The 12,856-nt window shown below is 42.7% G+C and overlaps 1 protein-coding gene across 1 annotated transcript; it reads right to left on the reverse strand.

Annotated features, from left to right (window-relative positions):
* Window positions 1-2,000: 2,000 nt before the first annotated feature.
* On the reverse strand, window positions 2,001-10,025 carry cyb561 (cytochrome b561). The gene is made up of 6 exons (XM_068578670.1): window positions 9,954-10,025; window positions 8,865-9,072; window positions 4,447-4,545; window positions 4,105-4,208; window positions 3,759-3,916; window positions 2,001-3,684 (listed from the first exon to the last, which is right to left on the reverse strand). Exons 2-6 carry the CDS (start codon window positions 9,067-9,069, stop codon window positions 3,492-3,494), a joined length of 759 nt encoding a protein of 252 aa, XP_068434771.1. The 5' UTR covers window positions 9,070-9,072; window positions 9,954-10,025; the 3' UTR covers window positions 2,001-3,491.
* Window positions 10,026-12,856: the final 2,831 nt, after the last annotated feature.

The raw sequence follows: 12,856 nt of genomic DNA on the forward strand, positions 1-12,856 counted from the left end.
CCGCCAGTGGCGAGCGCAGCCCAAATCCTGCTGTGTCTTGAAGGCTTTTAGCTAGCTGCAGCTAACGAAAGTTCTTATTCAGATGGCAAAAGCAACGGTTGTCGGATAAAATAAAGAAAAGTGCTTTTATCTACCTCTGTCTGCAATCGAGGACCCATCCTTTAAAACAATGTATAAAACAATTGGTCAGTAAGTGTTTTGTCAAGTGTTATACTGTGAGATTAAAGATGATGGGTGTAGCGACAGTCCGTAACAAACGGAGGGGTTTAGCTAACAATTTACAAGAGCCAGTTAGAGGGGGTTTGATAAAGAAAGACATTCAGAAAGTCGGACTAAGTTTTAATTTCTTCTAATGTATTTAATGCACATAATTGCCTGTTTTTTTGTACATTTTCTTTTTATGTTTCTAATGAATTGGCGGCTTGGTGTAAGAGTTGCTGATGAAGACCATGACCTCTGGCCGTCTCTGTGACCGCCTATATTTCTCACTGCTTAGGGGTTTTTCAGCTGTGAGTTGTGGAAACAGCGGGTTGTGGCATTTCATTCTGGCCAGTTAGAGAGATGAAATTGAACGTTATGAAAAAAAACAATAGTTTAAATCTTATAAGTGGTGAAGCGTGGAAACGGCTCGTCATAGTGCGTCAGTGTGGCTTTAAACCCTTGATTTGCTCAATGGCAGCTGTGTTGTCTCACAATAAAACAATGTGTTGTACCGTACGTGTGGAATGTAACCCTCAACCTGCCGATGGGACCCGAGCCCCACGTTTTGAAAGGCCACAGGTGATCGAGCAGTAATCAAGCTTTACACTGGGAACATTGTGTTCCCTGGTAAATTGGTTTACTGGGAGCTTTTTTTCACTGTGTGTAAAATAAGTTAATATTCAAAACCCAGGACGGTTACAACAAGAACATAATTAAACGTTTAAAACAACAGGAATGTGTCAGCTCATGTGAACAAGCACAGAGGAATAAAACTGAATGAAAGAAAGATGTGTAAGTCTCCATCTCTTCCTCTCGGAGGTATTCCACCAAGGATGCATCACCTTTTGCGTCATGTGCTAATTGGAATGTAGTTTATTTATTCATCTGCCATTTGGGGACTGAAATAAGCTGTTAAAATGTTTGTGTCACTGTCACATAAAATGATGGTGCTGAATGCTGCAAGAACAGATTTGACTTGCAAACGCAGCTTCCTGGGTGCATACATCACTCACTGCTGAAGACTTGAAGGGACTACCATCAACACGAATTGGACATTCACATAAAAGGAGACAAATTTTCATGGGTTTCACCCACGCGGCAACCTCCCATGATGCCGAGTGAAGCCAATGCTGAAGTGTCTTGAAAGTGGCAGGGGGCGTCTCCTGTGGTTGTATAGAAGTCTAAAATGACTCTACTTCTCTCTTGATTTATTCCCTCGCTAAACATTGTAAACATGAGTTTATGTCTCAATCTCTTGTTTAAGTCTTCAATACAGCAAGATATTCATTTCATAAATTACGGTCCTTTTAGAGTCAAATAGAGTTTTAAATGTGTGGTGATTTGCAATAGTGTCTTTAGTACATTGCAATGTTGGTATCTATTACAATCTTTAATGAATACAATGAGAAATGGTCCTGCACATAAATCCGCAACTTTTTTTTACACTTTGATTTTTTGTTTGTGCAATCTACCTCACACATACCTCCCATCGTGTGCAACATAGTTGCTGCAATTTGGACACGAGACGCGTTCAATAAGTTGGAAACTTGTAATAACGAGATCCAAACAGCCAAAGCAGTCAGCCTGTTTGGGATGTGATGCCTAAGCTAAGCTAGACCACCGCTGGCTGTAGCTTCATATCTAACATCCAGATATTAACGACATCAATCTGCTCTGAATCTCAGCAGGAAAGCTCATTGTGTCACATTGTCAAACTATTCTTGACATGTTACAGCTGGTTACGAGGGGCTCATTTGATGAAAGTCAGGTGAAAAACATAACTGGACCAAACAACTTGAAGCCGCTAAACGTATTTATTTCCTTCAGCTTGTCACAATTACATCAAGACTTCCCTTTTTAAAGACGACACTATCGAAAGGTACATGCGACAGACAACATTCAGCAATGTTCAGTTAGAGCTTTGTGTTAGGCACTAGTGTGGAGTCCTGAACTCAGGCCAAAAGAAAAACAATAACGAGCTACATATACTTCATTTTGGATAAACACATTCAAAGATAGGAATTTAATGTCCTTTGGTCAAAGTGCATCAAGTAACCAAACTTTTATCACATACAATTGAAACCATATTGTACAGATATTGTCAACATGGCCGTCCATTTAAATACAAACAAGTTACTAATAGAATATAGAATATATTTTGCGTCACCATTATGCATTGTGGACAAACTGAACTGACTTCACTTGGATCTGGACGGATATAGAGACCATGGGGGGAAAATCAAATGAGGAGAGATTTTATGTGCAAGAAATAGTGTTGTGACCTACAAACGTAGTGGGATCTAGGAAAGGATTTTTCCAAAAAATTGTTTTATTATTATTTTAAATTAGTGACTCCTCAAACATTATGATGATCAAAATGCCAAATGTGAGTCGTTACAAATTGGAATTAGTAGTTTGAAGACAAGGTTTGGCATCAGTTTGACTTCTGGTGTGTAACAAATAAAATACAACACAAATATTACGGAACCTCGAGAGGGAACAGCTGAAAAAAAATCTAATTTAACTTTTTTTTGTGAAGCAGTTGAAAAATACGAGCTTTGGCAGGTAATATATATATATATATGTGTGTGTGTGTGTGTGTGTGTGTGTGTGTGTGTGTGTGTGTGTGTGTGTGTATATATATATATATATATATATATATATATATATATATATATATATATATATATATATATATAAAATGTTCTCTTGTAATACTTGTTTTGGCCACAAGAGGCTGATATGCACCACTACATAAAGATTATCCTTGCACAAAATAAAAGTCTAATATACTTTGCAGCGCTTTGTAAAATACACAGAAACATGGAGTCCACAGGAGAGATGCTACGAAAGCTACAAGAGGAGAAAACGCAGGAACTCCAGGACAAACGGCTTCTGAGCGGCATTTATTCATGCGTCTGCGTGGCAGCTGTAGTGACGTGATTAGACTCCATAAAAATGAAGCACTACAACGTGGAGACAACGAGGAACTGTGATTGGTGAGTTTGGGCTACTTCGCTTCTGGGTTGAGCTCGGAAGAAGTGGGGAGGCGCCAGACCCCTTGCTATTTCTCTATAAAATATTATCATATATTAAATCTGTTCAGCCATCTGAGGTCAGACGGGTCTTTAAAGCACGTCTATGATTTTACTGACTTCACTGAATCAAACCTAAACTTTTGGATACGCTCTTTTCCGTAACTAGCTAACAACGGAGACTTGTAGCAGGAGTAGTCTCTTGGCAGCGCACTGTCATAGGGAGGCGGGAGGTGTCGAGACGTCACCCTGAGGTCACGGCGTGGTGGGCGACTCCCCCTCGGTCAGAGTCTTGAAGTGGACGGACAGAGACTCCTCCTCTGGGTTGGGCGGACGCCGGTACTCCTCCCTGGTGAGCAGGTAGCCCAGCAGCACCCCGAAGATCAGCAGCAGGATGCCCAAGACGTTGGCCAGCACGCCCTCCGGGGTGAACAGCGAGTAGGTCGGCCTGCGCACAGAGAGAGGTGGTGAGGGACGCCGTCGTGTCGGAGCGCTGCAGAATCCTCAGAGGCAGATACACACATGATGCTGAAGACGAGTTTCTCCGTGATGCCCAGCAGGCTGCTCCCGATGGACATCACCAGCAGCACCAGACCGCAGAACCCATGGATGGGGAGGTACATGGCTCGTAACCATGACGACGCAACAGGAAACACAAAGAACATCAGACCCATCACCCACTGGGGCGATGAGTGGATGAAAAGTGAGTTGGTACTGTTTTAATCCATATTACACTGTGTGTGTGTGTGTGTGTGTTCGTATTACTTATATTGTGGGGACCTATTGACATAACAGCATTGTGGGGACTCGTCACAATAATGTAAATTATTATGTGTGTGTGTGTGTGTGTGTGTGTGTTTGTGTGTACCTGTATGCAGAAAAAGACTAAGGTAGCCATGCCGCACCAGCTGTGGAGAGAGTACATGTCTGGGATCTTTGATGCTCTGTGGAATTCAAACACAGCTGCAAAACCTACAAACACACACACACACACACACACACACACACACACACAGATTAAGGGATCTTTCAGGATCTCTCTCTCTTACAGACATACACACCGGTATTAGCGTCTTAATATTCATACACACATCTCTACGATGCCGCATTAGGACCGGTGTATGTTTTTTTTATTAAGTTTTTTTGTCAAGGAACCACATCGCTTCACTTTGCGAGGTTGTAACACAACGGAAAACACACACTCACTCACCGACGATGCTGATGATGAGGGCCAGCAGGTGAATGACGCCATGAAGCATCTTAACATTCCTCTTGGCCTCATTTCGAAATACTCTGTAGACCAGGATGGCTAGAGAGAGGGAGAGAGAGAGAGAGAGAGAGAGAGAGAGAGAGAGAGAGAGAGAGAGAGAGAGAGAGAGAGAGAGAGAGAGAGAGAGAGAGAGAGAGAGAGAGAGAGAGAGAGAGAGAGAGAGAGAGAGAGAGAGAGAGAGGTGAATCTACCAATTGAGTGAACTTTCTCTTCAGGAAACTTTCGTTGCAGACGCAGCGTTTCAGTCGCGGTCCTTCGTGACTCATCAAATACACAATGTGGAACGGAACAAAGACGTAACAACCAATCAAACACTGAAGACAATTACCACATCAATAATCTTTTTTTTGTTTAAAGATAACAGTGCATGTCTGAAACTGTAGTAATACAGATGATAATGAACAAAAGATACATTTCTCATTCCAAAATGATGAATGCAAAAGAGTCATTCACATCACCAAGAAAAAAGTGTTGTCACAAAATGTGATCAATAGCTATGAAGGAAAAATACTGTGATTAGACGCTGACACAGAATATCAAGTTGATATTTCAAGTGAAAAGAGTAAAACATCCACAATATCCTCAACATACCAGTGTCTTAATGCACTGATGTTGAGACCATTTAAACAATCTTGGAAACAATTGTTTAAAGACATATTGAGTAAATAGCTTCAAATGAGTTATGAATGAAACCAAAACATTATCAAAAAGCCAAAATAAATACAAAGAGCATCAGAAGTTAAAACATTGTGCAAATAACTTCTTTAAATTAGTAAAAACAACAGGAAATGGGAAACGTGAAGGTTGACAGACACACTATATGTTTATATATTTTGTATATATGCAAGATATGCACAATAACAATGAGTGAGATTTGAACATATCAGAACATTATTTCATTACAGCACATACAAAAGGTGTAAAGTGTGCCAAAGCAGAAACTGAGCCTTTTGAGCTATTTTCTTTAATTGGAGCAAAAGGTTAAACTGAACACAATCACTAGTTGTGTTCTTTTTTAAATCCTCTCTTTCAGCTACTCAGCAGCTTCAAGCCGTTTTCAGTGCGAGTCGTTCATTTCACAGCGAGCATGAAGACTGCAGGTATCCAAAAAGTCATCACATGAGGCTTTTTTTAAAAAGGATGTGTCCACTTGTCATGATGCAGGTGTTCAGACACAGAGGGCTGCAGGCGTGACGTCATTTTGAAGGCTAACTCAGGAAGTTAGCATCGCAATGGTTTCCTCACCAAAAAGCCAACGCAGACAATAACCTGAGACAGATGTTCACGATTCTAAAGTTTTGTTCAGCAAGATAATCCTCACAAATGAACATCACCTATTTGATGTTGCATAATTGTGAATGCAATCTGCAGAAGTGAAACGCTAACGACTGTAAGACTGTAAGGCTGTAAGACAGTAAGACTGTAAGACTGAAAGACTGTAAGGCTGTAAGACTGTAAGACTGTAAGACTGTGAAGGCTGTAAGACTGTAAGACTGAAAGACTGTGAAGGCTGTAAGACTGTAAGACTGAAAGACTGTAAGGCTGTAAGACTGAAAGACTGTGAAGGCTGTGAAGGCTGTAAGACTGTAAGACTGTAAGACTGAAAGACTGTGAAGGCTGTGAAGGCTGTAAGACTGTAAGACTGAAAGACTGTGAAGGCTGTAAGACTGTAAGACTGAAAGACTGTAAGGCTGTAAGACTGAAAGACTGTAAGGCTGTGAAGGCTGTAAGGCTGTAAGGCTGTGAAGGCTGTAAGACTGAAAGACTGTAAGGCTGTGAAGGCTGTAAGGCTGTAAGGCTGTGAAGGCGGCCTCGTCGTCTGCTAGCAGGGTTCTGTACGTCAGATTCCTCACAGAGACAAGGACCCTCAGCAGCAGTAGCACTCCAGAACAGCAGGTGGCAGCAGCACATAGTCAAGTTGGTTGCGAGCCACCATTTTTTTAAGAACAGCAGCCTGCAGACTTCCATGCTAATGTACACACATTAGCATGGAAGTGGCCTGAGGCAACAACAAACACAGGCTAAATGACAGGCAATAAGCCTTAAAGTGTCTTTCTGTGTGTGCTAGGTGCCCCCCTGAGGGTATTTTACATAAGCCAACTTGTTCCCCGTCTAATTTACAGCTGACCTTTTTGCTTTTATCGCTCTAATGCAATCCTGCTCTGCAACAGCTGTGAACCAGTTGAACTAATCTGGTTACTGTCATTAGCAAAAGTACCCAAGGGCTTCAGGCGCGAAGCACAGAGCAGGAAAAGACAGCGACATCTCGCTTTGTCTCTGTTTCCTGTACCGCAGACATCACCGTGGACCTCTATATTAGACAGATTATAACTTAGCTGAGTTATAGTTTGGAAAATACATTTTTGTTTTTGCCCGCTATTGGGTGAAATCCTCCTGTGTGGTTTCGGGTTCTCAAAGAGAAAGAAGTAGAGAGGGGCCAGACCCAACAGGCTAATTGTTAAAACACACTTCAAGGTGTTGCAAAAGGTGTTATGGAAGTATAACCGATAAATGGTTTTTAAATGCCTAGTCACACTTGGAAGTCGCACCGTTAATTTCCTCCAATCATGTTGATGAATGATTTGGTTGTCGGCTCGGTGACGCAGGGGTCTAGTTGGGGAAACTACTGTAACCGGCAAGCCGACCGCGCCGGTGCTCATGACAGCTCTACTTCCTGTTTTCTGCGTTCGTGGGAGGGTGGGGTTTTCTAAATCCACAGAAGAGAATGTATGTTAAAGTTTTAAAAAATAACCACGCGATTAACCATCGAAACTGGGACCTCTAGTTAGTGGCGTATTTTCTTAAAATTAGCATACGTTAGCATACACGCTGCTCTGGGCCACTTCAGCTCTGAAGCTGAAGAAGAGGCTGCTCAGTTTGCTGACTGGCTCTTCCTGGGTCTGACAGTACCATTCCCCAGATGGGCCACTCTTTCAAAGCTTCACTGGATACATTACAAACACAAACACACACGCAGATACACACTACGCACAGAAAACTGTCATGTTCAATGACTAAAACCCTTCTGCTTCTGTTTACTCTAACTGGGTGGGGACTGATGGATGTCTGGGTAGCGTTAGCTTAATGTAACAGGTCAGCAGCGCGGCGCTCGAGGCTAGGACACACATAGGGAAACTCATAAGCACACACACACACACACACACACACTAAGAGAGCGACTACAGCGTCTACGTAAAGCTGACCTCTGCTTCCAGTTTCACTTAATTTTACGGAAAATCATCCAACAATTACGTGGCGTAACCATGGCTACAAACTGATGTAAGACCAGCCGGACTAGTCCTCGCTGGTGTCCTTCCTGCATTACCTGCTGCCGCACGGGGCTTTGATCGCTGATTCACGCGTGGCCCCGTACAAAACTGAAAAACAAGAGCGTGAGGACAGAATTGCTTTCAGCTTTGTGTAGCCACCAAAGACTGGATGAAATATGGACGGAGTCTCGCTGGTGTCTTTTGGGATTGACTTGCTTTTAGAGCCGACCGTATCTTATTTGGTTCCCAGTGCTTGGGGTGTGGCAAATTGGCTCGTGACCATAAACTCATGTTAACAATGTTTACTGAGGTAATACGTCAAGAGAGAAGGAGAGTTATTTTGAATGAAAAAAAATGTTGGTTGATTATAAAGGCTGAAAAGGTGTTTTATTTTGAAAAATGACCGGACACATTCGTGCATGCATCTGAACATGATACGTTGACCAAAAAATGACGATGGTCGTAAAAGTACGTTTTAGACAACAACTCTGCCGTTAAATATTCTGAGAGCGCCAAAAAAGCACTGAAAACCCTGCTTCCGTTTCCAACATCCGGTCTTTGTGAAGCGGGGTTTTCTGTATTGCGACTAAAACTTAGTTACGGAGTATACTGGACATAACGAACACACGTCAGGTGTCTCCCATCACCTTGAGATGAGACCCGCAGCGTTGCAGAGAAACAACCTCATGGCTCACGCTAATTTGGCGTAATGGTGAGTTGTCTTTTTCTGCACTTCATAGTGTTTTTTATGCCGGTCATACAATTTTATTACATTATATTTAACGGCCACACTGTGAAGGCTGGTCCGAGAAAATGTTGACGTACAAGAAACCGGTCCGTGGTGCAAAAAAAGTTAGTGAACACTGTTCTATACGATCTGACTTATTTTTGCCACGAGAGGAGTCGCCCCCTTTTGGTCAGTACATATAATGCAAGTTTATGGCCCTTCTGCGTTGGCTTCTTGTTGCCGTGAATAGAAACATGGGAGGAGCGGGGGGAATAAACAGGAATGAAAATCATGACCTATACGTCACCTCTGTACACAATCTAGTGGACCTAGGTAACCTCGCACAACCCAAAGTAACTCACCGTCGCCCTGCAGGAAGACCAGCCCCAGCACCATGCACAGAGGGTGCAGGTTAAACTCCCGCCCTGAGCCGTCCCAGGCGAAGCCGCCGCGGTAGTGGCCCATCCACACGCCGGTGATCACCACCGCCGCCAGACCCACCACCTGCGAGGCTCCCACCAGCCACGGGAACGCGGAGCGAGCAGGACGCGGGGCCGGTTCATTCATGATCTGAAAGATTAGCAGGAAGGTTATTGGGTATCTCTAAAAAAAATAAAATAATCAAAGATGGAGAAAAACAATTCACAATATATTGAATTATGAAACTACAGCAGACACGGTTCATGTTGCAGTGGAGTATGAATATGTAGCCAAGGGCCAAGTCTACCGAGAATAAATGACTTGAGTAAATACTACTTTTGAACTCAAAGTCGAGTTACTCGTGACTGGCTGTCACGAGTACCCAAGGGCTTGGACCATCTCATCACCGCCAATGCTTTTCAACATGACAAATATATTAATAACCTGGCTGTCACGAGTAACATTACAGAACAAAACTATCAGGCTCAGAGCTATTTAGGGCAGAAAATAATAACTATCGCAATGAGCTCCTTGAGTATGTACACATATGTCATTACTAGTTGAACGCACAGCGCAGAGCCCCTTCAAAATAAGACTACTGCTGCTTTTATCTCGTTTGCCAGTAGCCAAAGAGTCCAAGGATGCGAGCGCGACATCATGATAACGCGGCTCGCCAGGAAGTGTCGCACCTCGCAGACCGACGGGAGTGACGCGAAGACGCGGGCAGAAAGAGCGCAAACACCGGACTCCCGCCCCGACGCGGAGCGCCTGGTTCCTGCAGAAAGTCATCACTCCGACCCGAGCAGAGTCGCTCTTCACCTAGTGCTGCCAACACACACGTTAATGGACATCGCAGTAACGCGACAGTGACCTTACGGGCCACCGTAACGTTCGCTTCGTCACCTGCTACCTGTTGCCGCGCCTGTAATGTGACTCTGTCGTTTAAACGGAGGCTTTAACTCGCGCTGACGAGTTAAAACCAAAGTAAAAATGTGTAAAAGAGCAGCAATGAGACGCTGGTAGTTACTTACTGTGCTGTGGAGTCTGCTCTGCTGAGGAAGTCCGGACTGTGTGAAGCCACGGATCCGCCTTCCTTCTGCCTGGCACCGTGCAGCCTGTGTGTGCGCGCGCGCGTGTGTTTGTGTGTTTTGGATGGACCTCCTAAACAAGCCCAACCCACGTGACAGCTGCACTGAGTAGGAAATGATAAAGTGCAGTGTTATTACACATTGTATTATTGTAGAATAATGACAATAATACAAATGTTACTAGCAGGTACTAATACTATTATTTGTATTTGTATTGTATCTTTTTTGTATTATTATTATAGCGTTCTTTGGGGTTACTATATGTTCTTTTAAACAATGACTTTCTTGCATTAAAACTCATACATATTAACCAACATACTGTATATATGTACAAATATATTTTATATTATATATATGTATATATATGTGTGTAGACATATATATATATATATATATATATATATATATATATATATATATATATATATATATATATATATATATATATATATATATATATATATGTTGTTTTTATGAAGAAACTATAAATAAATGTAATAATGAACAGGGGCCCTTGAGTTCGATTCGTGATGAAACGTCACCAGAACGTGGACAGGGAAGAGGGGATTGATGACTAATAGCTCCAGTGTAAAGGGTGTGTTGCCTTGACAACACTGGATGGGAGAGGGGAGTGGTGTGGAGGGAGGAAGAGGAGGAAGAGGAGGGAGTCTGTCAGTGAGTCGTGGCTGCTCATCAGCCAGCTATATATACAACCAAAACATGTGTGAAAAAAGACTCTACAAGTCCATCCTATATGTTAAATTCAATTCAGTTTATTTTGTATAGCCTAAAATCACAAATTAAAAATTTGCCTCAGAGGGGTTTTACAATCTGTAGGTATAACATCCCTGCCCTAGGACCTCACATCGGATCAGAACCACTCCCCCCCCAGAAAGAAAAACACAACCTCTTTCACAAGGAATAAAAGGAAAGAAACCTTTGTGAGAGCGAGAGAAGAGGACCCGTCTGTCCGGATGGACAGAACAATAGATGTCATGTGACCAGAATGAACAACGCAACAGAGTTACAGCACATGACATGAATATGACAGAAATGATTTATATTATGAGTAAAAGCATGGACCAAGATCCAGATAGCCACGATCTATGTCAGCAGAAGGAGATAGAGAGGAGGGGCATCAGCAAGGCCGCCACGCAGGAGGTAGGAGGCAGGAGGTAGAAGTTAGGAGGAAGGAGGCAGAAGGCCGGAGGAAGGAGACAGGAGGCAGGCGACAGAAGGCAGAGAGGAAGAGGCAGAAGACAGGAGGAAGGAGACAGGAGACAGGAGACAGAAGATAGGAGGCAGGAGACAGTAGAAAGGAGACAGGAGGAAGTAGGCAGAAGACAGGAGACAGGAGGTAGGAGAAGGAGACAGGAGGCAGGAGACAGGAGAAAGGAGGCAGTAGGCAGAAGGCAGGAGGAAGGAGGCAGAAGACAGGACCAGCTCCAGACAGCCACAATCCATTGAGACTTAAGACCACTACTACTACTACTACTACTACTACTACTACTACTACTACTACTACTACTACTACTACTACTACTCCTACAACTACTACTACTACTACTACTACTACTACTACTACTACTACTACTACTACTCCTACAACTACTACTACTACTACTACTACTACTACTACTACTACTACTCCTACAACTACTACTACTACTACTACTACTACTACTACTACTACTACTCCTACAACTACTACTACTACTACTACTACTACTACTACTACTACTACTACTACTCCTACAACTACTACTACTACTACTACTACTACTACTACTACTACAACTACAACTACAACTACTACTACTACTACTACTACTACTACTACTACTACTACTACTACTACTCCTACAACAACTACTACTACTACTCTCTCTCTCTTGCTACCTGATCATAATACTGCTCACCCTCCTTTTTCCATTTATTCTCCTTTGAATTGCAAAGCCTAACAGAGCTGGATCATCAAAACATGAAACCGAGATGGAAAAGTTTCAAGATGCGGCTTTTAATTGTTTTTAAATTACACACTGACAGGAGTTTCTGTCCCTGGAATTCTACACGCGTATAATGCTGTATAATTCTTGTATAATACATTTTGGAAGCTGTGTTGATTTAAAGTTCATGTTCAATCTATATTTTCGCCTCCTAGAAAAGGAAACTGCCACATTTTATACTCACTATCTCACGTAGATCTGCCACGTAAGTTATTACAAACGAGGAATTTGTCTTGGCGGAGGGTGCATCATAAAACACAACAACAACAACAACAACAACAACAACAACAACAACAACAACAACAAGGAACATTTAACTGTACAAGTGAAAGTATAAAAATTTGGATAAAAAAAATAAGTAAATGCAGTAAATGTGCAGTAAATAAGTAGCGATGCAAGTAAAATAAAAAATAAAGGGGTAACGATCAATAATGATAATAATAAGAGTAAAGGTGAGTAAAGTGCACAGAATGAATGTTTAAAGTGACAGGTGATGAGTAAAGTGGCGAGTGACCTTAATTGTGCGATGTGGACAGATGTGCAGGGGAGAGAAGGGAGAGAAGGAGAGAAGGAGAGAAGGAGAGAAGGGAGAGAAGGAGAGAAGGAGAGAAGGGAGAGAAGGAGAGAAGGAGAGAAGGGAGAGGAGAGAAGGGAGAGGAGGAGAGGAGGAGAGGAGGAGAGAAGGGAGAGGAGGAGAGGAGGAGAGAATGGAGAGAAGGAGAGAAGGAGAGAAGGGAGAGAAGGAGAGAAGGAGAGAAGGGAGAGAAGGAGAGAAGGGAGAGAAGGGAGAGAAGAGAGAGAAGGGAGAGAAGGAGAGAAGGGAGAGAAGGGAGAGAAGGA

The sequence above is a fragment of the Clinocottus analis genome, unplaced genomic scaffold, assembly GCF_023055335.1.
Source record: "Clinocottus analis isolate CAN_PGR_092001 unplaced genomic scaffold, fCliAna1.0.p SCAF_16, whole genome shotgun sequence".
Classification (NCBI taxonomy): domain Eukaryota; kingdom Metazoa; phylum Chordata; class Actinopteri; order Perciformes; family Cottidae; genus Clinocottus; species Clinocottus analis.

What these genes read in the sequence shown, in the direction of transcription:
- cyb561 (XM_068578670.1), bottom strand. Translation starts at nt 9,069, where the DNA reads ATGAATGAACCGGCCCCGCGTCCTGCTCGCTCCGCGTTCCCGTGGCTG. An exon ending in GGTCTTCCTGCAGGGCGACG is followed by an intron (nt 4,546 to 8,864) that starts GTGAGTTACTTT and finishes CCCTCTCTCTAG; the next exon opens with CCATCCTGGTCTACAGAGTA. An exon ending in CCTCATCATCAGCATCGTCG is followed by an intron (nt 4,209 to 4,446) that starts GTGAGTGAGTGT and finishes GTGTGTTTGTAG; the next exon opens with GTTTTGCAGCTGTGTTTGAA.